The 25,012-nt window shown below is 30.0% G+C and overlaps 2 protein-coding genes across 3 annotated transcripts in view; one reads left to right on the top strand and one right to left on the bottom strand.

Moving 5' to 3' along the window:
* The window catches only part of LOC129916625 (fatty acyl-CoA reductase wat-like), a 92,806-nt gene extending 82,781 nt beyond the window's left edge, over positions 1-10,025 (top strand). The window contains exons 9-11 of the mRNA XM_055996676.1: positions 9,230-9,469; positions 9,562-9,819; positions 9,888-10,025. Of these exons, the coding sequence (XP_055852651.1) occupies positions 9,230-9,469; positions 9,562-9,819; positions 9,888-9,984 (595 nt within the window). The 3' untranslated portion in view covers positions 9,985-10,025. The remainder of the gene's footprint in view (positions 1-9,229; positions 9,470-9,561; positions 9,820-9,887) is intronic.
* LOC129916630 (uncharacterized) overlaps positions 1-22,186 on the bottom strand; it is a 62,027-nt gene extending 39,841 nt beyond the window's left edge. Inside the window, exons 1-7 of one of the 2 annotated variants that reach the window (XM_055996681.1) lie at positions 22,066-22,186; positions 21,343-21,758; positions 20,978-21,158; positions 16,419-16,478; positions 15,663-15,874; positions 15,409-15,558; positions 10,022-10,122 (exon numbers count right to left, since the gene is read on the bottom strand). In XM_055996681.1, the coding sequence (XP_055852656.1) occupies positions 10,118-10,122; positions 15,409-15,558; positions 15,663-15,874; positions 16,419-16,478; positions 20,978-21,158; positions 21,343-21,682 (948 nt within the window). In that variant the 5' untranslated portion in view covers positions 21,683-21,758; positions 22,066-22,186 and the 3' untranslated portion in view covers positions 10,022-10,117. Of the gene's footprint in view, positions 1-10,021; positions 10,123-15,408; positions 15,559-15,662; positions 15,875-16,418; positions 16,479-20,977; positions 21,159-21,342; positions 21,759-22,065 lie in introns of those variants that run through there. The other variant, XM_055996680.1, reaches the window with a different exon arrangement.
* Positions 22,187-25,012: the final 2,826 nt, after the last annotated feature.

Genomic DNA, 25,012 nt, shown 5'->3' with positions numbered 1-25,012 from the left:
GAGATTCTAAATTCATTCATAACTTGACATCGGCAGTCGTCGGCAAAGGAGAAATCTACAATTGAAAATTAAAATTGGCCAAATTACTTCCCATTAATTGTTATTTTTTTTAAACAATCAATTTAAAGTACATTCAAAAACAAATAACGGATTTATAAAGTAGAGATTCTGACCTTTTTATTGATATACAACACTTATAAGGTTTCTTCACAAAATTCTGAGAAAACTAAGTTTAAACTGTTAAATAAAATAGGACGAAAAACAATAAAAATTGAAATGTAAGGTTCGAGACTCATTTTAAGTACTTTTATCCAAAATATATTAAAAACAATGTATGATATCATAATTGCGCACATTTCTATTACGCTAAACAATCATTACTTTTTTAAAATGATCACATTTGTTAAAACCAATTTTGAGATGGTTTTGGTCGTTTGGTCCCATTGTGCGTCGGTCTGTGCGTCGGTGCGTCGGTGCGTCCGTGCGTCCATCTGTACAAGTAGCTACAGCCTAAACGAGTGGACCATTTTCTTGAAATTTGGTATGGATGTCTTTTTAGTAATTTCCAAGGTTGGTTTTTTTTTGTTTTTTAATATCTCGCTACGTATACCTCCGTTCTCGAGTTATTGCTATTTTCTCGAAAACGGCTCTAACGATTTCGATTAAATTAAGCACACGTAATGCTGTATATAGTTCTAACATAACTGCGTTTTTAGTTTTTCTCAAAAAATACGGATAGTGGAAATATGGTCTTTACATTTTTTTAAATCGCGGATGTCGGTTCTTCCCGTACATCATTATGGAGTTATTGGAATTTTCTCAAAAATGGCTCTAAGGATTTTGATAAAGTTTTGCATACGTAATATTCAAAGTAATTGCAGAAAAACTGCGTTTTTAGTTTTTCTCAAAAAAGTCAAGTCAAATAAAAAAAAAAATTATTTAACTAACATTTGGCCTCCATGGCTGCTCTTCCCCTACATCAACCAAATTTCTTAAAAATGTATATAGAGGCAGCTCTAATAACCTACAAGTAAGCTAACGTAAAAGTGCTTTGAACTGCATTTTATTTTTTCTTGAGTTTACTAACAATCTATGTTTCATCCATATTTTTAAGACCTACGGTTTCCGTTCAAAGATGTTTTGAAAAAAAAAATGTTTTCATAAAAAAAGATCATGGTTTTATCAAACCTCCTGAGCGAAAACTATACACATGAATTACAAATAAAGGCATGAGACATAAATTGAGGAGCGTTTTTTCAAAACTCAACAAGTGCATTTTTCAAATTTTTCAGGAGAAGGTTTTTTCTTTCCCATTTGAATACAAAGTCGAATTTTCAAAAAGTAGAAATGAGGAGTTGTTCTTTCTTGAACAGCTAATCGACAGGCTTAATTGCTATTTCAATATTTGGGAAGATTCGTCCGTATTTTGAACACGAAAACACCGAGTTTTTTCAAAACGCAACAAATACAGGTTTTTGTTGAGTTTTGCAAAAACGTTTATTTTTCTTTTAAATAAATAGATAGATAAATTAGTATTAAAAATGTTATTTATTAAAGAAATAAATACATTGCAATGAACTTATATTAATATTAACTAAAATAAATATTGAATAAAAAAAAAACATTATTTTTAATCGCCATAGCGTCTTTCCATATCCTCTGTGGACTCCTTAGCGTTTGCGGAGAGAACAGTTTCATAGAAGTCCTTGGCATCATCCGGAATAATAAAAAATTTCATTAGCTTCTGTACGTCAGTCATCTTTTTTTCCGAAACTTTGTTTTCTGGGGCAACTTTTTAAAATTGGCAGTTTTTGGACACGCTGAAAAAACTGGCTTTTCAGAGGTGCATCCGTTACAGGAGATCCGCTGAAGGTGTCACTGACAGATAATGCTACTTTATTTCCCGTCTTTTCGTAGTATATCACTCTAGCTTATTTTAAAAGGCAACTTTGACCTTATAAGTTTTTTTTTTGAATCCAGCTTGTAGTCGCACACGGTCCAGTCTTTTCCGATTTTTCTTACGGTTTCAATATTTTGAAGAACGTTGTAATATTCTTCAGGAGAAATGATGACTTCTTTCTTCCTATATTCCTTTTCCACTCGTCCAAACACACGATCTGGTGGCATGTAGCTGTGACCTGTTATTGGAAAATAGTGGTTTATATTTTTGAACATTTTGCTTTTTTCCAGAAAAGAGCATAGTGCAATCATCAAAATCGTGTTTTTATTTTGAGAAGCACAAGAGTCAGAAAAAAGACGTAGTTTTTTTGGCTTTGGCCCAGATTGAGTCTTTAGGCTTCCTTCAAGCTTTTTTAAGTATAGTCCACAACGATGGATGCTACTTCGTTTGCTCCTCTTGGGCCATCCGTCTCCAGCCAAGTATAAAACGTTACGTTTTCTTTATCTTGGCTTTCCATGTGGTTGACGATTCCCATGTTGTAAAGCCACACTTGTCTTGTCTTTGCACGTTGATATCTGGACATCATACTCTTTTCATGCCGAACATGTGTCCGTGTGCAGATTAAATTCCGAGTAAAAAATCTTTTTATATTTGGATAGACTGCACTTTTGTTTTCCAGTTTTCTCTTGTTCCGATACAAAAATATTGAACATTTTTTTGAGAGTCAGCTCTGGTGGAAGATAGCTTCTTTTGGATTTTTTTCTTTCTGGATTCGGCAGTAGAAAGATGAAATGTGAGTTCTAACAGCAGTTGTTATTTCAGAATCAACGGGTTTAGCCCTGTTTCCTCCTCGTCGCTCTCTTGGGATGTCCATTTCATGCCCATATAATAATAATTGCTTTCCAACCACAGGCAAACTTTGTGGAGTTTTGCAAAAACGAGCCATTTTGTTGAGTTTTGTACAAGTACTAATTGAAAAGAGCTCACTTTTTACATAGGTAGTACGTCAAATCTCAAGCTTATTGACATAAAGTCTATGACTGTGCGCATATATGTGCAAAAAATTGGTATTTTAAAATGATTTTTGACCGAATAACATTAAAAATAATTTTTTTTTGTCCCAAGTTTTTTGACCGTTTTTGACCGTTTTTTATTTTTATCTTTTTTTCTTCAACACATAAAAATTTATAGTAAAAATAGATAATAAATAGGACTATATGTGCAAAATTTAAATCAATTTTGCTGTCACAATTTTGAGATAACGGTAAAATAAAGTTCTATTTTTCAACATTTTATATCTTTTGATCTAGAGCAAATACAAACTTGATTTAACTTTATTGAGCATTCTGATAATAATAACTTTCATTTGATATATCAAACATAACTGTACATTGACTACAAGCTACACAATGTTAAATTAAAAAACCAGTGTGGGAAGTACCGTATTCTGAGTTTGAAATGTAGACATGGTTGGCTTTAAAAATTCTATCTTTTTTTCTAAGCATCGCAGAAATAAGATTGCAACGTCATTTAAAATATATATATATAACATTTTGTATAGGTTGTCATTGAAAAAATTGATTCAATAGCGTGAGAAAATAAAATTATATGCTTTTTTTTTGCTTTTTTTGATGAAAATTGATCGAATTCAAAAAACTCTAGCTCTTTTTGTAGAAGCCTAATAGACATGATCGATATACATATTTTAAAGCAATAAGCTTTCATGTATTATAAAATTTTGTATAGGTTGTTATATCGAAAAAATGGATTTTTGGGTGATGGAAGTGATTTTTTCACTTTTTTCATAAGAAATGATTGTTTTTAATAAATTATTTTAATACTTTTTTCACATTTTAAAAATTTAAAAATGGTTTTATTCTTTAGAAGCAATTTTTGGCTTTTTTTGTAAGCTTTTAAAATAAAAGAATTAATATAATGAGAAAAGACAAAAGGTAATTTTTTTTAACTTTTTCTTGTAAATTCTGATTGTTTGAAATAAATAAACGCTTTAATTGACTCATTTTAAACAAAAGCACACAACCTGTTTTTATACGACGTTATCACGTAAAATCATCGTCCGTAATCCGGCTTTACTGTCTTTTTTTTTGACAATTTCAAACAATTTCAAATTTTTAGGGTTTCATATTTAATTGGGATCAAATTTTAAATATTTTGTTATATAGTATTTTATACTTAATTATACTCAATTTTGTATTTATTTGATGGCAGCCCGAGTCGAACTTTATGTACGAATTTAGAACTCAAACTGCTTAATAGAATCTATTAAGGTAGTTTTCATCTTAAAATAAACCTAAATACGAACTTAGTATACTTAGTTATCTCAATATCTCCTGAGAATTCTTCACGACCAATTTATAACGCCTTTTGAAACTGAAAACACTTGTTTGATCCTAAATTGTCTACTTATGTCCTAATTTTTAAGACCTTACTATGTACTTGAAAAGCTCTTTAAGCTTGGTAGATACCACTAACCCTTTTTAAGCTTGTTTGTGACTATAAAAACACCAAACACTTTTTGAGTACTAAATGTTCTTCTAAAATTTGTACTTTTCAAACTCTTGAGAGTTGAGACTATTAAATCTCAAAATTCTAGTTATGTCCTAAAAATACAAGTTCAGACATGCAACAAATTTGACCATTGTCTCGTGCACTTGACACTTTAAAGGGCATTCGAAATAGGTCATTCGGCGAGTACGGTCGGTATCGGATATTTTTTTTTTTTTGATTGAGTAAAAAAAAACCACCGTGAAATAAAATGCAAATAAAAAGTGGAAGTGAAATTTGAAATGTAGAAGTGAAATGAAGTGAATGAAAATAAAAAAATATATTTCAGTAAAAAAAATAAAATAAGTAAAGGACAAGTGGGCCTACTTAATAAAGTCGGCAGATTTTTCTTACACCTTCGTTGAATAAATTATTAAAATATTGAAAAATTCCGGGATTTGAATATGTATATAATGGCTCTAATACAAGTAAAAAAAAAACAAACAAAATCGTTTTCATAATGACGTCCGTGCGTCTATGTCTGTTTCAGTTTGTAAGTTCGTTGCGTGCGTGTCGTCGCGACGACGCGTCGGTCGGTCGGTGCGTCCATATGTACATCAAAAACATATTTGGACGGATTTTCTTGAAATTTAGTACAAATGATTTTTTTTTTTGTTTTGTTTTATTTTTTTTCGTAGTATTTCCTTTGCAAAGTGTACCTCCCGTGCAATTTTTTCATGTTATTGCAATGTTCTCGAAAACGGGTTAATGATTGTGATTTAATTTCGTAAAGGTTTTGCTGGTGTTCAATTTAACAAACCTGAGTTCTTAGTTTTTCTCAGAAAATACCTACGGATAGCAGAAATAGGTATAGTATATTTGTAAAAATAAAAAAACGTCACTGAGGTCGGCTCTTTCTATTTTTTTTTATTGTCAAAACAATTTTGTTAAAAAAAAGTAGAGAAATGATTTACCTTATTTAAATTTTACATTTGAATGGTTAACTAATATGTATACATATTTTGAGCTACAAGACGTGTGACCGAGTCATGCATTTTACTTGTTTTTACATGACTGGACTTGTTGGTAAATTTATTTAAGAAACATCTTTCTGCTATTTTTTAATCAAATTTAAAGCTCACTGAACTATTAAACTGAATTGTATGTACATAACATATTTCATACTTTTTTTCTTCAATTCCATTATAGTCTTTGAAAAACAACAACTACTTGATACAACAAATAGACCTGGGCCCTATTTCATAGATAATACATCACATACATCATACATTAAAATTTTTTTCATACATTACATACAATTTTTTGTTTCATAGATATCATTGGAAGTAATGTATAAAATCTATTCTGTTGTAGTTGATGTATTTATTTTGACATTTCGTGTGTGTGCATATTCCTTATGATTAAATTATGAATACAAAACTCCCATTTTTATACTTTTATTAAGTAAATAAATTTTGTTTACAACAAAAAGACTTGCTGTATGAAATGTATGAAAAGTTCACACAAAATGTATTAAAATGATGTATGATAAATTTCTATGAAACAGTATAATACAACATTGGAATACTTCCAGTCGATTCTCCGTTCATACACTGATGTATGACAGTTCTTCATACATCATTTCTATGAAACAGAAATAATACATCAGAACTGTCAATATCATACAATGTATGTAATGTATTATCTATGAAATAGGCCCCTGATCATACATATCTTTAGATTTTCATAATAATATGCATTTTTAATATTTATTTTATTACATTATTTATATTTAAATTATAATTTGTGTGACCTAGTAAGAATTTATAGACCCTAGAGATGAAAAAAGGGCCTATCGAATTTTAGAAAAAAGTAGAATATATAGGACTTAATGAGTTTTTGTAGAATATTTAGGTTTTGAAAAGGATTTAATCATATTTTTGTTGGTCCTAAATAACTACCCAAAATGGGATTTTTTCCGATAACTGACTATTTGAGGTCTTAAGTAGAGGTTATTTCCTTTAGAAATTTAGTAATATTTATGACCTATTGAATCTAAATAAAGAATATTTGGGTTTTAAATAGGATTTAAATAGTGCCAAATGTTCGACTCGGGAGGTCAATGAGATTTTTGAAAATGTTGGTTTTGTTAATAGGAAACCTTTTTGGCTTCTAGAGAGACTTGTTTTGTTTCATGATTTAAAATTGTATCAAATTTACGTATTTTTTTTATAAAAACAAACAAAATTTGTACCTTATAAATTAGCTACAAGTGCTCAAAATCGTAAAAATATATTTATCGTAAATTGGTTAATTGCATGTTTTATTTCTCAAAATAATTTTGACAGTTAAAAAAAGGCTTTAAATAAATAAATTCTGTGTAACATTGACATAACTTCGCAAAAGTTGCGTTGCAAGTTGCACTATCACGGTAATGATGTTTAAATTTGATTAAGTTGAAGGTTTCTTAGAATTTGACATTAAATCATGAAAGGTTATCCTACCATACCAAGGATTTATTTTTGACTGTTGTTTTTTTTTTTTGTTTAAATTATTTTTATTCCCCTCATACCTAAATACATTCTTTAAAAGTTTTTGTTAAATTTTTTGTTTTGCCGCCAATTCATCTAAATGCAATTGCTCCGAGCCAACTTTTAAATAAGCCAAAAATAGAGACTTAGTAAAAAAAAAAATATGCAGTAACTTAAGTATCTTTTTTTTACTGCAAAAAAACTAAAAAAAAGAGTCTATTGAAATAACCTAAAGCACAATAATAATTGTATTTCTATTTACATATGTTCGTATCTTTTCGAGTTTACTCCATATGTACCTACTAAATTATTTGAGTAAAATAGTTTAAATCTTAGTCACATATAATTTCAAAAAATCGTCACAAAATACCCACGCTTTATTAACCACCATTAAAACTCCATCAAAAGACCTTGCGTTCAGTAAAGTATGTACAGTGGTGGAAAAATAATTAGAAACACGCTCTTTCTTTTCAAAATGTTTGTATGTTCTTAATATGAATAAAAAATATTAGAAATATTTTTTAACAGAGGTATTTGAAGAGCTTGATGTTTTACTAAGGATCTCCTCTCTATTGCACCTTTTTTTCTAAAATATAAGGGGTTGGTGTGTCAGGAATATTGTTAAGGACGTTTTATTATTTTTTTGTAACATGTGGCATTTTTCGAGGACTGCAACCACATTAACCAACTAATAGAAATTAGTTGGTGATAGTCCTTTTTATTAATTGTACGTTTAATTAATTGACCAAGTTTGGCAAATGTAAATGCTAAAAATCAAAAACAGGATATTTCTTAGTAATTTTTCCTCAGTGTTTCTAATTATATTTCCCCACAAAATTGGACTATATTTTAGATTTTTTGCAATATTTTTCTTTTGTTGGATAAATTCTAAAATTTTTTTCCTAAAATGGTACAAGGATTGTATCATCACTCATGTTTGCTAAAAATTTGTGAAATATTTTGCATTTATAGTAAGAAAAAAATAACATTTTGTAAACAAAGGAGAACGTTTCTAATTATTTTGCCACCACTGTATGTACTTAACTTAAAATCTTACACAAAACAAACAGACCAAAAAAAAATTATATCGATAGGTACAATCATTTTAACTTACTTCCTTGGTCATTAAAAACGTTATTTTTACCGCACACCGCCACACTCTTATAAATTTCGGTATATCATTTACTACACCAGTCGAGTGTTTGTATCTATGGCACATTAAATACCTACTATCCACTCTATTTCCCCAATTAAAGACAACAACGAAAAAAAAAATTGCAGTTCGCAATTAAAAACGCAATAAAACCAAAAAAAAAATTAAATTAAAAAAAAAAAACAATACAAAAATGTGATACCAAAAAAATAAAAACAAATAAGAAAAAAAAGATACAAGTACTTTACCACCAAGCTACCTTACAAACTTACTATCACATAAAATAATGTGGTTTTTATATTATTTTGTTGGGTATTTTTTTTGGCAACATAAGATGCTTTGATTCACAACCAAAGATTTTATTGCGCTATCTTAGAGAGGTACTTGGTTTTGAAATATTACACGACCAATAAAATAAACTGTCTATAAAAATATCATTTTCTTCAATTCGACAGCGACAAAAAATAAATCGGCAGCGATTTTCACGCGTCATAAAATGAAATGAAAACTAAACGTTTTTTATTATTTTTTTTTTTGAGACACGATTTCCGTTTGATTCATTGACCGATAAATGAACGTTAGTTTTACACAAAAGCCCTCACATTTATAAGAACTTGCATCAAGGACCTTCTTTTTTCTCTCGCTATTCAATGATTCTGGTCATGAAGCACAAGTAAGAGATGAAGATGAAAGAAAAGAAGAAAAATAATAAAAATGAGATATCCATTCGGTGTGACAATGGCACCATATACAGACGCTATAGAGAGTCAATTTTCATCGTCATCTTCCTCAAAAGGAGCACATATATCCTTTTCAAAAACTGAATATAAAACCAAAAAAAAAAAAAACAAAACAAACCTTTTGTCATTGTCCATATATGAACAATACCTGCAAAAGCTTATACTGAATTCACATCTCATATTCTCTGTCTTTGTACATTCAAGATCCATATACAGGAACATTATTTGTCAGTTAGATGTGTCTTAATCCATTAGGTACACATTTCTATCTACAAAAAAGGACGACCGACGACGAAGAAGACATCTTAAAATTAAATGCACTCCTTTACATCCTTTTTGAACATGAAAAGGATACTAAATCATTCACTTTTCTTCTTCTTCCTATTTATACCTACTATAGTGCTACAATTCCACCTATTTACAACTTTGTTCCGGACCAAGAAAATCTTGTCCAATGGGAGGCCTACAGGACATCCGCCCTCACAGATGGTGTTAAAATGCCATTCACTCGTATGCTATGGTATCCCACTCTAACAGTAACCGAATCGAAAACCTGGTTTAGTATTCTCTGTTTCTTCTACCACATCATTCCGGCAATGATCTTTGACTTTTGTCTTATACTTATGGGCCGCAAACGAAGGTAAGTTACATTTTTATATCCTTTTTCTTCCTTTTTTCTATTTGTGAACTTTTTACTAAAAAAAAAAATAAACTTTCTCTTTATACCTATAGAATGCTTAAGATGTACAAGAAAATCCACAAATCCTGTTCGTTGCTTAACTATTTTGCTGAAAACGATTGGACCTTCACGTGCGACAACATCAAGAAGATTTGGGCCAAACTACCGGAAACAGATCACGAAATGTATCCTTTTGACATGCGACAAATCGAATGGAGTCGGCAATTCTACCACAGCATGTGCGGTGTTAGACGTTATTTGGCCAAGGAAGAACCAAAGACCATACCCAAAGGAATCAAATTGTTAAGAAGGTATATATATAGTTTCTTTAAATACACACACACACATACAACTCTCTTTTTGTATTTATATTTTATAGGTTAAGGATATTGCATTCAGCAATGCTACTGACACTCTACGGATCTGGCATTTGCCTCCTGCTGATGTTCGTGTTTAAGGCATTCTTTGATAAATAAATCGACAGACAGAGAGCTCCTTGTACACACATACACTCAAATAAACATACACATATGTGGGGAATGGAATTTCCATCATCATCATCATCAACATCGCGCAAAACCGAAAAGGAATTCAGTGCCACCAAGCCGCTTAGCCTAGAAGAGAGTTTTAGTTATGTATAAAAATTGTAAAATGTCATCAATTGAATCTATCATCATCCTTATAAAAAAAGGACCTTCCCCTCTTCCCTCAAACTCCTTGATGACCATCATCATCAACACTATCACAATATACACAAAAGGATTTCACATCACATCACAAAAAAAAGGATATATATTTATAAGGCTTAAGATTAGGAGATGTATTTTTTTCGTTTGTCACACTTTTTTTTTTGTTATTATCCTTATCACATTTCTCTAAGAAAAATAACGGTAAATAAAAGAAAAGATAAAAAAAAAAAATAAGAAAATCACATGCAAAATAGACTCCATTTAGATGGTAAATAGGGATTCTTTAAAAAAAAAATAATAAAATTTTTTTTTTAAGGATTTCAAGGACTTTTTCACACTTTACCAGAGCTACGAATCATCAGGATATTGGTTTCCGTCACAACATGTGCCATTGTTGTGATTTCCGGTGTGCTACGACCGCCGCCTAAACGTGGTAGGCAAATATCACAAACAAACATCACAAGGAACAAGGATAATGTTGTGAGAAAGTGTCCCCTGGGGACTGATGGTAGGTAAGCCAATACCATCACTAGGATCATTATGTTGTTTAAGAAGCGACGGATAAAGTAAAATAGGATAAAAGTCATTTTTTACAAAATATACCGCGATTTTTGCACAAAAATGAAAAACAACAATAATCACAAAAACAACAAGGACATTATGATGTTTGGTGACGGTTTGTTTTGATAGTTAGGAAGGACAACACAGGACTATTTTTTTTTTTATAATTTTTTTTTTATCCTAGTTTTTCGTATTTAACTACGCGCGCAACAATGCGACACACACAAATGACGACAGCGAAAAAGTTTGTTGTGATGTGCTCCGCTCTGGGGAGCTGCTCGGCAAAGACTACCATCGAAAGGATGCGAATGGGAATCCTTTATAACTTCATATTTTTCTTCTTTTTTTTTTTTACATTTCACCACCGGGGGATGAAACTATACTATGAAATGGTACTACTTTGGTTTTTGGTTCCTTCTGCTTCTGCTCCTGGTGGATGGTGGATGTAGATGATGATGATGATGATGCTGGGTGACTGTGCTATGGATGATGATAATGATGATTGTGATGGGTGATGGGGATGACGATGACGATGTGTGTTATCTAGGAGGCATATTTGAGCTGGAATCCTCGCATCGGCAGTGGTTAAGTAGGGTTTTAGTTTTGTCGTCGTTTTCATCATCATCATCATCATCATCGTTTTCGTTGTCGTTGTTTTGGCAGTGGCGGCACAATGTTTTTTGGGTTCTAGTCGTTTGTTGGCATGCAGACGCGATAGGAGTCCTTTTTTTTTGTACTGTAAGTGTGAATATAAATGTGTCACATTCACAAAACAAAAAAAATTGAGTTTACTTGTGTAAATTTATGTAGGAATGCACCCTGCTGATGGCTGACTTACTGGGATAACAGAATAATATGGGTATGTGAAGAAAAATTAAACAAAATTCCTTTTTACAAAGCTTTGAAAGGATATGCGAGACACAAAAAACAAAAAAACAAAATAAAGAAGCTTAGAAAAAAGGGTTGCCATTTTTTATAGAGAGATGCGATTTTAGGTTAGGATATATTTTATTGGGCATAGATTTTTATGTGTTTCATTTTATTTGTTTCTTGTTTTTTTTTCTGTTTTGTTTTTATTTCTTGTTTTTTTTTTTTGTTTTGTATTTACTTTTTGGAGGATTAAGAGTTGACATAGTAGGTTATAGGTAGGTGCGATGAAAAGCTTGAAGTATTGTGTCATGTCAAAAAAAAAACTTGCTGCTGTGATAGTCATGCTGGTTTTATTTCTTGGTTTTGAATAATGGTACCTCAACACACTTAACATGGTAGGTATAGTAAGTTTTTTTTTTTTTTTTTCGTTTTATTGGCTCAAGTTAAATTGTAAAATAAATAAAAAATAATAGGAAAAGTACCTACCCAGTTCTGGGATAAACGTTATTTTGTCAAGTATAAAATTTAAATACAAAATGGGTGCACACAACTGGGTCACACGTACTTGGACTGACAGTTGAAGTTGCGTAGAATTGTTGAGGGTTTTTTTTGAATAACCGTTTTTGAGATTTAAATATAATGGTGCTTGAATATTTTGGTCAGTATTTTTACTAATTTTATATGATATTTGTTTTTTTTTTCAAGACAGGAGATACTTTTAAATTCCTTGGAATATTATTTATAAAGTTTTTAAGGTGTATCTAATAAATTAGTTCTTGAAAGTCACACATCACACTTAAATTAAACCAAAACGATTATACTACATTTGAATGTAAGAAAGAAAAAATGAATTCTGAGAAACGATTGATTTACCTGCACAAATTTTCTCATTCAAGTATGACATATTTATATGATTTTAATTAACTCCTAAAAATATTCTAGAATTTCTTATTCTATTGTGTGGTCTGACATATGCAATAAAATCATAAAGGTACTGTTTCCGTTTATACCAATTAAAATATAGTGGAACAAGAAGTTCGTTTTCTTAGAAAAAAGTGATAAAATTCATTAAAGGTAATTATTTTAAATGTAAGAGTTTGTACACTGGCAAAATCGTTACCGATCTTAAAATGTTATTTTTCTTTATTTGTAACCAACGTTATTTTGTAAATTTTCTTGAAATTGAACGGCATTCGTTTCACTGTCAAACTTCTGTGACTCTATTAGTCCAAGTATTTTTTAGAACTTTGAGTACAAAACAATTTACCTATATTTTCATTTATTAAAGTCAAAGTTTCTCTTACTCGAATTTTTCTTTTTGCATTTTGACTTATAGAAGTTCCTGTGTAGTATTATTTTTCGTTAATCGTTATTTAGAGATATCAATAGACTTCAAATTGATATTCCTTATATTTCCATCGATATTGCTATCGATATTTTCATCGATATTTTCATCGATATTTTCATCGATATTTTCATCGATATTGTTATCGATATTGTTATCGATATTTCAATCGATATTGTTATCAATATTTTCATCAATATTTTAACGATATTGTTATCAATATTTTCATCGATATTTTTATCGATATTTTCATCGACATTGTTATCGATACTGGTATCAATATTGATTTCTATAGATTACACTTGTCTACAAAATTTAATTTTTTTTTTGGTGCCGAGACTATGATATACTTTTCTATAGATTTTTGGTGTGCTGAATTCGAATCTGAAGTCAAAAATATCCTATCAGCTCCCGTTATGGAAATATTACCGTAAAAATTGCAAAAAAAACGTTTTTTTTACCACTTTTGATGTTATGCCTTAATTTGAAGAATTTTTTTTTAAATATAATTCATAATGGTTTCTATAAGAAATATTTTCCTTCTTTCAAGACCTGTTTAAATCTCTGCAATATCTTTTTTACTGCCGGAGATATCTTAAAATGAAGTAAGTGTGTTTTAATCAAGAAGGAGATGAAAACGTGATATCTGTTTGATACATTACAATAACCCAAAAAACTGACGATATCTCGAACAATAAAAAAGATATCGAAAAGATTTAAAAAGACCTTGAAAGAAGGAATAAAGTTCTTAGAGAAACCGTTATAATTTATATTTTGAAAAAAAAAAAAATGTATTCACATAAAAGCATAACCTCAAAAGTAGTTTTATTACATCTTCTAACGGTAATATTTCAAAAACGGGAGCTGATAGGATATTTCTGACTTCAGATTCGAATTCAGCACACCAAAAATCTATAGAAAAGAATATCATAGTCTAGGCACCAAAAACCTTGTAGACCTGTGTTATAGTTGTCGCTTGATTTGTCGGTATTATGATCATTATGATAATATTGATCATCACATTGATCGTTTTCGATATCGATATCGGTATTGGTAAAAAAAATATATAAAAACAAAAATTTCGAAAAAAACTTTTACCCGTTTAAAAAAAATTATTTTTCTTATGTTACATTAGGGTGGTCCTTATTGGTTCCAAATCAGAAAAAAAAAATACTCTTTTTTTCATATTTTTATCCCTAACCCTTCCTGACCCTATTTGGATAAGAAGTTGCTAGAGCTAGATATTCTGTGTCCAGTGTTGGGTAAATGGCGGAAGTTTGATCATTCAAGCGTATAAATTTCTTAATGAAATAGGGTCAGAAAGGGTCACAAATAAAAATTTGAAAAAATTAGGGCATTTTTTTTTTAATTTGGAACCAATCTAGGGGGCGTCCCCAATTTTTTTTTTTTCCTAAGGAATACCCTAATGTTGCATTTCTTGCAACTTTAAAGAAATTTTGGAACCAACATTCCAAAGCTTGAAGTGCACGTTCCTCTATATGATTCCTATTTTTATATTTTATCAATATGCTACCATTTTAAAAGTGAAGAAACTGTTTGCCCTGTTTTTCAAACCTGTTTCTACTCTTAAAGTTTGGTTAAAATACTTAAAAAAAAAACTACAAAGAGCTTTTTTTTTTTAATTTTCATAAAAATAAGAATTAGCAAGTCAATGAGATTCATGAATTTATTAAAAGGAATGTGTCATCTTCATAACTTGATAATAATAAATGCACCACACCGCAGCTTGGCCATCGCCTAACACTATCACCGTCATCATTGCACCGCGCTACCGCATATAAAAATCTTTTTTTTTTTTTTGTTTAAAAAAAAAGTTAAGAACAAAAAAAAATTATTCAGTTGAAGAGAAAATGATGGTTAAAATTAAAATATCCTCTTCATAGTTCGTAATTTCCTTTCAACGGAAGCCTTTTTCTATCCTTTTTCTCCTTGGCTAGCCCAAGCCCATCAGGCCATTGCCACCTATATAAGTATGTATGCTCTATGGAAGGACACCCTCATAATTGAATAAGAACAACCTTTAGTTTCAATCGGTTCAATTTTCAATAATTTCATTCGAGTTTTTTTTTTTCTACTACTTTTTCTACTTTTTATATTTTTACAACTTTTTCTTTCTTTTTCCGCCAGCAGGATGCTGAGATATTTTATTGAATTTTTCTATCCTCCCTCCATTTTATAACTCAATTTTAAACTTATGATATTTGCTATAGGAATCGTTTTAAGATAGAAATGTGTAGATACGAATACGAGTAAAAGTACACATAGAAAAGGAGTTCCTACTACCTCTATGATGCTCTACCTCTACTATATTATCTTCATAGAAAATTCTGACAGAAACGAGTCAGATAGAGATATCCCGTTCGATTAAAAGCTTAGTTTTCTATAAAATATCTATTTGATTTATATTGACTTACCCAGTGCCAGTGGATTGACCAGTAGCAATGAACTTGAACCACTTCCGGTGTTGGTGGTGGCCATGTTGTTGGTGTTGGTCAGTATTGTGCGATGTGACTCTTGAAAGAGAACTTCGTTTAGCTTGGGGTTTGCAATTACCCACGATGCTGCTGCAACATTGAAAAGGTTTCGTTCGATTTTTCAGTTTGAATTTTAGAAATTCTGGTATTGTATCTTTTGTGTGTGTGTGTATTTTATTTGTGTGTGTACTTACTTTTGTTCCTTTTCAATTTAATCGCATCGACAAACTTAAATTTACCACGAAATCCTTTGGCGGTTTGGTTGGAGCTCGCGTTGAATTCGATGAGAAGATCTGGACCATTACTGAAGATTCTTTTGTTGTGTACTGTTTCGCAGATTACATCGATGATTGAGGATACGTTGGGCGACTCTGCATCGTAGATGGTAACTTTGTCCAAATTGCAACTGTAGCAAAGTTGTATCAAAAGAAAAGTTATTTATTTTATTTTTTTTTTTAACAAAAAAATAAATGAGAGGAAAAAGATAAACAAGAATGAAAATTGGAAGGACACGACTTGGGGCTGTGGATGGATATTGAAGGTAGGTATAGCTGAGGTTTTTGACAAAAGAGTTACATGTAGGAGAGATTTTCTTCCTTTTGTTAATGATAAATGAATGTTTGGTATATCATTGAAGAAATGAGGGAGGATTTAACCGGACACGTTTTGTTTGCACAGGAAAAAAAATCAAGGTACAAATTAATTATTTTTTTTTGAAATTGTACTAATGTTTCGTCTCGGAATTTTTGTTGAGATGAAAATTGAAGATAAAATTCAATAGAATTGAATTGGTGTCCAACTGAGAGAAAAATTTTCAATTAATAGAAACCAATCATTGTAAGTTTTGAAATTAAGTTATATCAACGGGTGGGGTTAGTGTATGGAATTTTTTTTTAAGGGTGCTTATATGAATTCATTCAATCAGATATGCAAGTATTTAGTTTTCTTACTTTTCTTGATTTTTTGGCATGATCAGTTCAGTAAATACAACCTCAACTCTCGTTTCGGGTCTGTAAATTCAAATAAGAAAGCAAATGAATTATGAGTCAATGAAAACAAATTAAAATTATGTAAGACAAAAAATAGTCATTAAAAATGATAATGATTGTGCCTATCGCAAATTCTCCATATTTCACAAAAAAAAAACCCTTCCTGGTTTCTGTTATAAATAAAATATTTTTACCAATTAACATTTATTCATTTTTATGAATTTTATGAATCCTTTGTCCCTGCTTTATCTTAAACTTTCAAACAGAATCAGTATATTTTTCACATGGCTTTTTTTATACTATACCTATTGAAGACAAAACAAAAAAACAAACAACCTCGAGTTTGATCGGCAATAACTTTTTTTAGAGCAATCTTATTGAGTTTTTGGAGACTCTCCAGAGGGGTTTTTGGAATTAATTTTTTTGGACCAAAAATAACGGTACCTGTCATACAAAAATTTCGGAAAAGTTTAATTTCACGAAAACTCCTTCAACGATTTTGTTAAAAAAATTCAAATGTTAGTTTTTAAATAAGGTCTATCTTTCAAAGAAAAAATTTTTTTTTTGAAAATCATTATTAACGGTACCTGCCATAGGAACATTTTTTTGAAATCGGATTTTCTGCAAAACTTCTTATTGTATTTCAACGAATTTATACATTTATATACCTACTTTAAATAAAATCCAAAAATAAAATTTTGAAAAAAATTATTTTTGGATTTTTAAAAAAATTTTGAAATTTTTTTTTTGAAAAATAAACTTTGTTTTTTTTTTTTTGTTTTTATATACCTACATTTTCCAAGTTTCTATATAAAAAGTCTAAAAAATTTAAGCAACTTGAACTTTAAGGTCCAATTTATTCACACTCCATTAAATTTAAAGTCGCCATTAAAAAAGGGAAATTTTAAAATTTGTATGCGATTTGACAGTTTTATAATTTTTAATGGAGCCTTTAAAAATAATGGAGAGTGAATAAATTGGGCCTAAGAGCAAGTTCGTGCGACCCAGTCGTGCATTTTATTTGAACTATTTACTGTACCTACTATATCACTTGTTCAGAAAATTAAATCAAAAATGTGACGATTAAAAATTTGAATTTTGATTTATGCGAGGCAACTTAATAAAAATCATATTTTTTTTTTTAAATGCCTTTAAAGCTTGTTAAAATTTCCTAGAAAACACAAACAATTATTATTAAAACGCTATTTCAACAAGCTTTAAAAGCAGTTTTGAAAAAAAATATAATTTTTTTTCAATAGTAAAAAAAAATGTTACACATACACCACAGTGACCGTTTAAGGTAAACTTTGAAAATTGAAAAAAAAAACAAAAAAAAAATAACCAAATTAAGCTCTTTGCAATGTTTTAAGGCGATATATGTACAATGACTGTGTTGATAGAGCAAAACTTTTGTTGATAGTAGTTGATAAATTATTAAAGTTGTTATTTTAAAAAAACTTATTTATGAGAAAATTGGGTAATTAGACCAGTGCCAATAATTTTTGAAAATAAAAAAATTATTAGCAGCATATGGGTGGTGGGAAAATTTAGGATAAATGGTATATGAAAGGGGAAAAATAAATGCCCACAAAAAAATTGTGGGAAAGGGGTAGGGTGGGCGAAAAAGTGGGGTGGGTGTCAAAAATCATGGTTTTTTACGATTTCTGTCAAAACTAGACGTCCTATCGAAAAAAGTCAAATGCAAAAGTTGTAGGTAGTATAAATGTCTACAACTTTTACTCAAACAATTTTTTTCTATAACCTCAAAAATATTGGAAAAAATGCAAATATACGATTTTTTGATTTTTAATTTTTATCTTTTACAAAAATGGTTGGATTTTAACAAAACTTATTTAAAAACTACTTTGTTATGTTTTCTATCTATTAAACATTTTTTTTGAGCAAAAAGTGAATTTTTGGATTTTTGACGAATTTTATTTGAAAAAATAGCCTATTTTTCAATCAAAAAAGTTAAAGAAAAAATTTTTGATATTTGAAAAGTTTGAAATGAAATTATTTAGATTAAAACCTATTATTTAAGATTGTGTGGAAAAACTATACTTTTGTTTTAGAAAATATTGAGAAAAATTGAAAAAAATAAAAAACGATTTTTAAGATCGGTTTTTCCGTAAATGACAGTAATATTGGCGAGAAATAATTTTTCATAGATACTAAAATATACTTTGATTTCTATAAAAAAAAAACTTTTTGACTATTGAATTTGAACAAGGCATTCGATTTTTTCTTCCATGTTCGAATTCACTAGTCAAAAAGTTTTTTTTATAGAAATCAAAGTATATTTTAGTTTCTACGAAAAATTATTTCTCGCCAATATTACTGTCATTTACGGAAAAACCGATCTTAAAAATCGTTTTTTTATTTTTTTCAATTTTTCTCAATATTTTCTAAAACAAAAGTATAGTTTTTCCACACAATCTTAAATAATAGGTTTTAATCTAAATAATTTCATTTCAAACTTTTCAAATATCAAAAATTTTTTCTTTAACTTTTTTGATTGAAAAATAGGCTATTTTTTCAAATAAAATTCGTCAAAAATCCAAAAATTCACTTTTTGCTCAAAAAAAATGTTTAATAGATAGAAAACATAACAAAGTAGTTTTTAACCAAGTTTTGTTAAAATCCAACCATTTTTGTAAAAGATAAAAATAAAAAACAAAAAATCGTATTTTTGCATTTTTTCCAATAATTTTGAGGTTATAGAAAAAAATTGTTTGAGTAAAAGTTGTAGACATTTATACTACCTACAACTTTTGCATTCGACTTTTTTCGATAGGACGTCTAGTTTTGACAGAAATCGTAAAAAACCATGATTTTTGACACCCACCCCACTTTTTCGCCCACCCACCCCCTTTCTAATTTACCTTTTTGGGATTTATAAAATAATATAATTTTTTTTTCTGAAAAAATCAATTTATTGAAAACAGGTCCATAAAACTTATTAAATCATTATTTTTATGTGATTTTGATAGTTTCTACCAAATTCTATGTTTTAAAACTAATATCACGTATTATAAAAAATAATTTTTGTTCAAAAACGGACCTACAGATTTTGAGTTTCCTTTTCTAAAAATTGTATTTTTAACTGTTATAGCCAAAAAGGAGATAGTATTTAATTTTTAAATTTTATTTTAATTTTGTATATAAGGCATCATTTGAAACATCTTATAGCCTGGTTCATATATAGGTTTTCTTTTTTATTTGATATTTGAACTGACCTAATTTGCGAAATTATCTTATCTTGACCGCTAATATACATATAACACCATGTAGAGGCAAAAGTTATGAAAATTTATTTTTTAGCTACAGTGAACCTGAAATAAATCGGTTTAATTTCATAAAATAAACCAAAATATTGAAAAAAAAAACAAATAATTCATGGTCACTGTGGTGTATACGTATTTTTTTGTTTGTATTTAAAGTGCAAAGTTCGGGGTCCCTTAACTGAGAATTAAAGCCAATAATATGAGACCAATATTAATACAATCATGGATTTAACCTACCTACGATTTTAAAATTGAAATACAATGTGCAATAAATGACAAAAAAAGATGACTGTCTTATTTATTATTGTTTTTGGAATTCCAAAATTAATGTAGGATTTTAAAATATTCATTTACGAATAATTTTCAACAACCATGAAATTTTGTTGAACATAGTTCGCTTATATTATCTTAAGACTTTATAAAGCCTTTATGGGGGGAATCATTTCACTAAATGTTTTCCAAAAAAATTTAATAAATCAAAATTTCAATTAAATTTTTCAATTTTCAACCAATTAATATGCATTTTTTCTAAATTTCTTCAAAAATATGTATATTTATGAACTTCCCAATTTCCTATCAAATCACAACGCCACATAGCAAATTTTCATCATCCGCACCTGATGCATATTTTGTAATAAAGTTCAATTAATTTAGTAAATTAAAAAAAAAAAAAAAAAACTTGACTATGAAAATTATTATGTCCAGAGAAGAGATTCCCCATTGAGTATAATTAAATGCATTGTTTGCCTACTCTGAATATATAAACTACAAATAATATCGTCCACTCTCCAAATAATACATATACAAATGATCAATATATTGGAAAAACAACAACAACAATGCTAACACTATTTCTAATTAATTAAATGAATTCCTACCTCAATCATGCACACACACACCAAAACTAAACTAAACCACTATTCTATATCGCGGATATCCACACAATCAACTATAGACGGCAGGTGTATTCCCTGTGATCATCCTCAATAATTGTTATTTTTTTTTTTTTATTATTTATTTGTGCAACCCGTGTGTGCAATTGAAAATATAAACCTGTGATAGCAGCATATCGGTCCACCAATAAGCCCATTCCTATATTCCCAAAAGCCTCTTCAAACCAAAACCAAACAATAAGCGAAAACAATTAAACAATCATAAATAAAAGCCACCTCTCGTTGACGTCCGTCGTCCTTCGTCCACCTTATAACCGTAACCATATTCTGTAAAGTTACCTACCTTCCAATAAATTTATACGTGCACTGAATGTGGGCGGCATAGTTGGCAGGATATCGCGGCGAATGGAAATATTTCCACACGTCATTTGTCTCGTTAGTCACGGTTTTCTGCTCCTCGTCGGCGAAAAAGTAGTAATCACAATACGTTCCCGGTATCAGACGGCCGTCATTTTCAAAATTAGCTTTACACAGGACGAATTTATGCACACAAAAAAAAAAGAAAAAACGAAAAAAGGACGAAAAACAAAGAGAAAAAAGTTATTATCAGTTAAAATTTAATTATTCATCTGAAGTCCCGCACAAAGCCAGTCCATTCCACAACCACCGAGAAGAGAGACAGACAATTGCACACACACACACACATACCTCGGTCCAGAAAGGCGTACTCGCCACGGATGTGCACAGGAACAGACTCATCCCGTCTCAACGATGCTGGCTTAAATATCACCCGCAATCCATAAATCCTTCCACCACTGAAGAGCTTCTCCTGTAGTTGTAGCTGTTGATGTGGCTGCTGCTGGGACTTTGAATATAGCTGGAGCGGTTTATTTTGCTGCTGCTTCTGCTGATGTCCACCACGCTCATCAACCATAGCCGTTTCCTTTTCGTCGTCGGCGTTGTCAGCATCCAAGCGTGAAACAATTTCATTCAGTTCTTCTGGGGCATAATTAAGTAAAACATTCCGTTTAAAGTGACTGTGACACATGGTGTACTCGGGTATGGTTGTGTTCTCAATGACGGGCTCCTTCAGATACGGAAATAGTTCTACGTACTCCACACAACTGTAACCAAACAGAACGAGAGAAAAAAAAATTAATTACAAAAATAAATTTCGAAAAATACAAATTTTCAATGTTTTGCAACAAATCGTAAATTAAATTAATTTGTCTTAAATTTGTATAAAAGAAAAATTGTTGCTTTTTGGGTTTTTTTTTTTTTTTTTGGTTTTTTGTTCAAGTGGAGCTTGACGAAATGACGTCGGCATCGTCGTCGTTGTCCTCCTCATTAACCAAATGTATATTCTCATAAATTAAGGGAAAAAAGTTTTTCGTTAATTTTTTTTTTTTTTTTTTTTTTTTTTTTTCTTACCAAATGCAATGAAGCGACCAAAAGTTTTTCACACAGCACGACGACGAAGGGTTGTATTACTCAGTCGACACAAAGTTAAGACCTCAATTATTTGAAAAGTTTTTGGATATTTTTGAAAACTTTAGATGAAGAATTCTTAGCAAGAGTAGTTGGAACTTGGAAGTAAAGTTTTTGTTTTCAATTAGAGTGATAACAAGTTTTTTTTTTTTAAATTTTAAATATTTTGCAATCAGTTTTTTTTTATCATTTAGTGACTTTGAGTCAAGAACCACCCTAACGCTGAGCTAAGAGTTCAAAAAATACCAGCAACGACTCACCAGGTAACACGGCTCGTTACAGTTTTGGGCCGGCCTTAAAGGGTTAGTGTCTAAAGGCAACTTATATTATAAAACTTTAAAGAAACTGGTAAATTGCAGCCGAAGCCCGTAAATCGCAAAATATTGATCATTTGCAGGTTTAAATGGATAATCGCTGGTTAATCGCTTACTGAAATTAGCAAAACTAGAAGATCGCAGCTGAAGCCGGTAAATCACAACCGAAACTTGCCCAAACTTAGAAATCGCAGCCAAAACTGGAAGATCGCATCCAAAACTGGTTAATCAAAACCATCGTACTCACAACTTTAAAATCGCTATAAAATCTGAAAAATCGCAGTACAAGTTGGTAAATCGCAGGCGAAACTGGGAAGTTACGCCAAAACTTGAATATCGCAACCAAAATTGGTAGATGTTAGAAGATCGCTGCCGAAGATTGTAAAAGCGAAGCTGAAATTAGAAAGTCAAAACTTGTACATAAATAGCAGCCGAAGTTGCAAATCCCCACAGAAGATGGTTAATGGGTGCGGAAACGGGAAGTCATACCCAAAACTTGTAAATCGCAGTCACTATATTTGGTACCACTCGCAGTTCCTTAAGCCCAAAATCCCGAAAATTCAAAATCCAGAAAACCTTAAATCCCGAAAATCGAAAATCCAGAAATCCCCAACCCAGAATGCCGAAAACCCAAAATCCCGAATGGGATCAAAAAATGTGGAAAATTATAAATAAACAAAAAAACAGAACCCCGAAAACCCAAAATCTCGAGAAATATGTGCATTTTTTTTTAATTTTATGTAATTTTTCGGAATTTTTTTTTGCTACCATTAAACTTGGATTTTCGAGATTCTGGGTTTTCGGGATTCTGTGTTTTCAGGGTTGGGGATTTTGGGTTTTCTGTTTTCGGGATATTGACCCCAAACCATGTACACAGAGAAAAATAGACCTCATACAAAATAACAATCACAATACGATTTCTATATCCTCTTTTTTATCCAAGAAGGAAATCTTATTAAAACAACCGGGTTTTCCTTATTGTTTTAAAATCTGCACTTGTAGGATTTTGCCAAGAAAAAAAAAAAGACGACCAGGCCGGGAATCGAAATGAAGACTTTAACCCTCTGTCGGCACACGGGTGCGAATTTGGCATTACTAAAACTAAAAGTGATCACAAAAAAGTGTCTTTATAAGGTTGAAAATACATATTTTGTGAATTGTGAATACAATATTCGAATTCCTGGAATATTCTACATTAATTTCATATATGATTCTCCATAAAATAGTGAGACCGAAAAAAGTTCTAGCGACATGAAAAAGTATGAACCAAATTCGCAAAAAACAATATTTGAAAAAAAAAAAAAAATCAAATATCCCGTTTTCGAAAATTTGATATAGGTATGTAGTAGTGATGGGAACTATCGAATAAAAACTATCAAACTATCGATAGTTGTAAAATATTCATTCATTCGATAGTTTTAACTCATTCGTTCATTCATTTAGTTACTATTTTCATTCGATAGTTTTTTCAATCGAATAGATTTTTATGCGATAGTTTTCTCATTCGAATAGTTTTCTTAAACGATAGTTTTTTTCATTCAAATAGTTTTTTTTATTCGATAGTTTATTCGATAGTTTTTTTTTTTCAATAGTTTTATTCGATATTTTTTATTCGAATGAATAAATGAATGAACTATTCGATAGTTCAAATCATTCAGTTACTATCGATAGTTCAAATCATTCGATAGTTCCCATCACTAGTATGTAGTTAAAAAAAAAAAATCTGTAGGTACTGAGAAAAAATACAAGTTAAAAACAACGAAGATTACTTCGATTTAATTGTTTTTCGGAATGATTTTTCGTTGAAGACGATAATATTTTAAAACCTTTGAAGTTGTTTTTCAATATTGAAACAACTACATTTTTTACAATGCGTTTTTTCCCTCAGGGAATGATAAGTACCATTGATAATAATCTGCAAAAAAAAACTTTTTTCTATCAAAAGAATAACTTTATTCAAAAACTAGCGGTTGATTTTATCAAAATCTTAGGGACGCGTTTTGAGGCCATTATAGCCATAGTGACCAATATGTTTTTTAAGTTTTCGTTAAAAATACTGTGTTTTTTACACAGAAAAGAATTGTTCTCGTAGCCTCATTATGATTATATCTACTACAAAAAACGATTTTTGCAAAATATGCCCTTAAAGCAAGAAAAAAAAGTTTTTTTTCTTTGATAACTAATCTGTGTCTCTTATTTTGGAATACTTAACCGATAGAACGCAATCAGTTCTTGTAAATAATAAGCTCTCTAGTTTTCTCTCAACGCATAATGGTGTGCCATAAGGTTCAATCTTAGGCCCATTTCTTTTTATAATTTTCAGTTTTTTTTTTTTTTGAGTCTGTACAAACATGTATGCAGATGATGTTGAAATTTATTTAAGCTAACAAAATAGAAACCTCTGAAACTTAACTGAAAAAATGTCAAGCTTCCAACTATTCAGTGTCCTGAAAAGACTTTCTAATTCAGAGCTAATTATTATCAAATATTAATAAATATTCCATTTTTTTAATTTTATATATTTTTTTTACTTTAATTTTTTTTTTTTTTAAATTAAAAAAAATATTAATAATAAT

Source organism: Episyrphus balteatus, chromosome 3 (genome assembly GCF_945859705.1).
Source record: "Episyrphus balteatus chromosome 3, idEpiBalt1.1, whole genome shotgun sequence".
NCBI classification, from domain to species: domain Eukaryota; kingdom Metazoa; phylum Arthropoda; class Insecta; order Diptera; family Syrphidae; genus Episyrphus; species Episyrphus balteatus.
The sequence above is the reverse complement of the archived record's forward strand: the minus strand, read 5'-3'. Positions and strand labels throughout refer to the sequence as shown.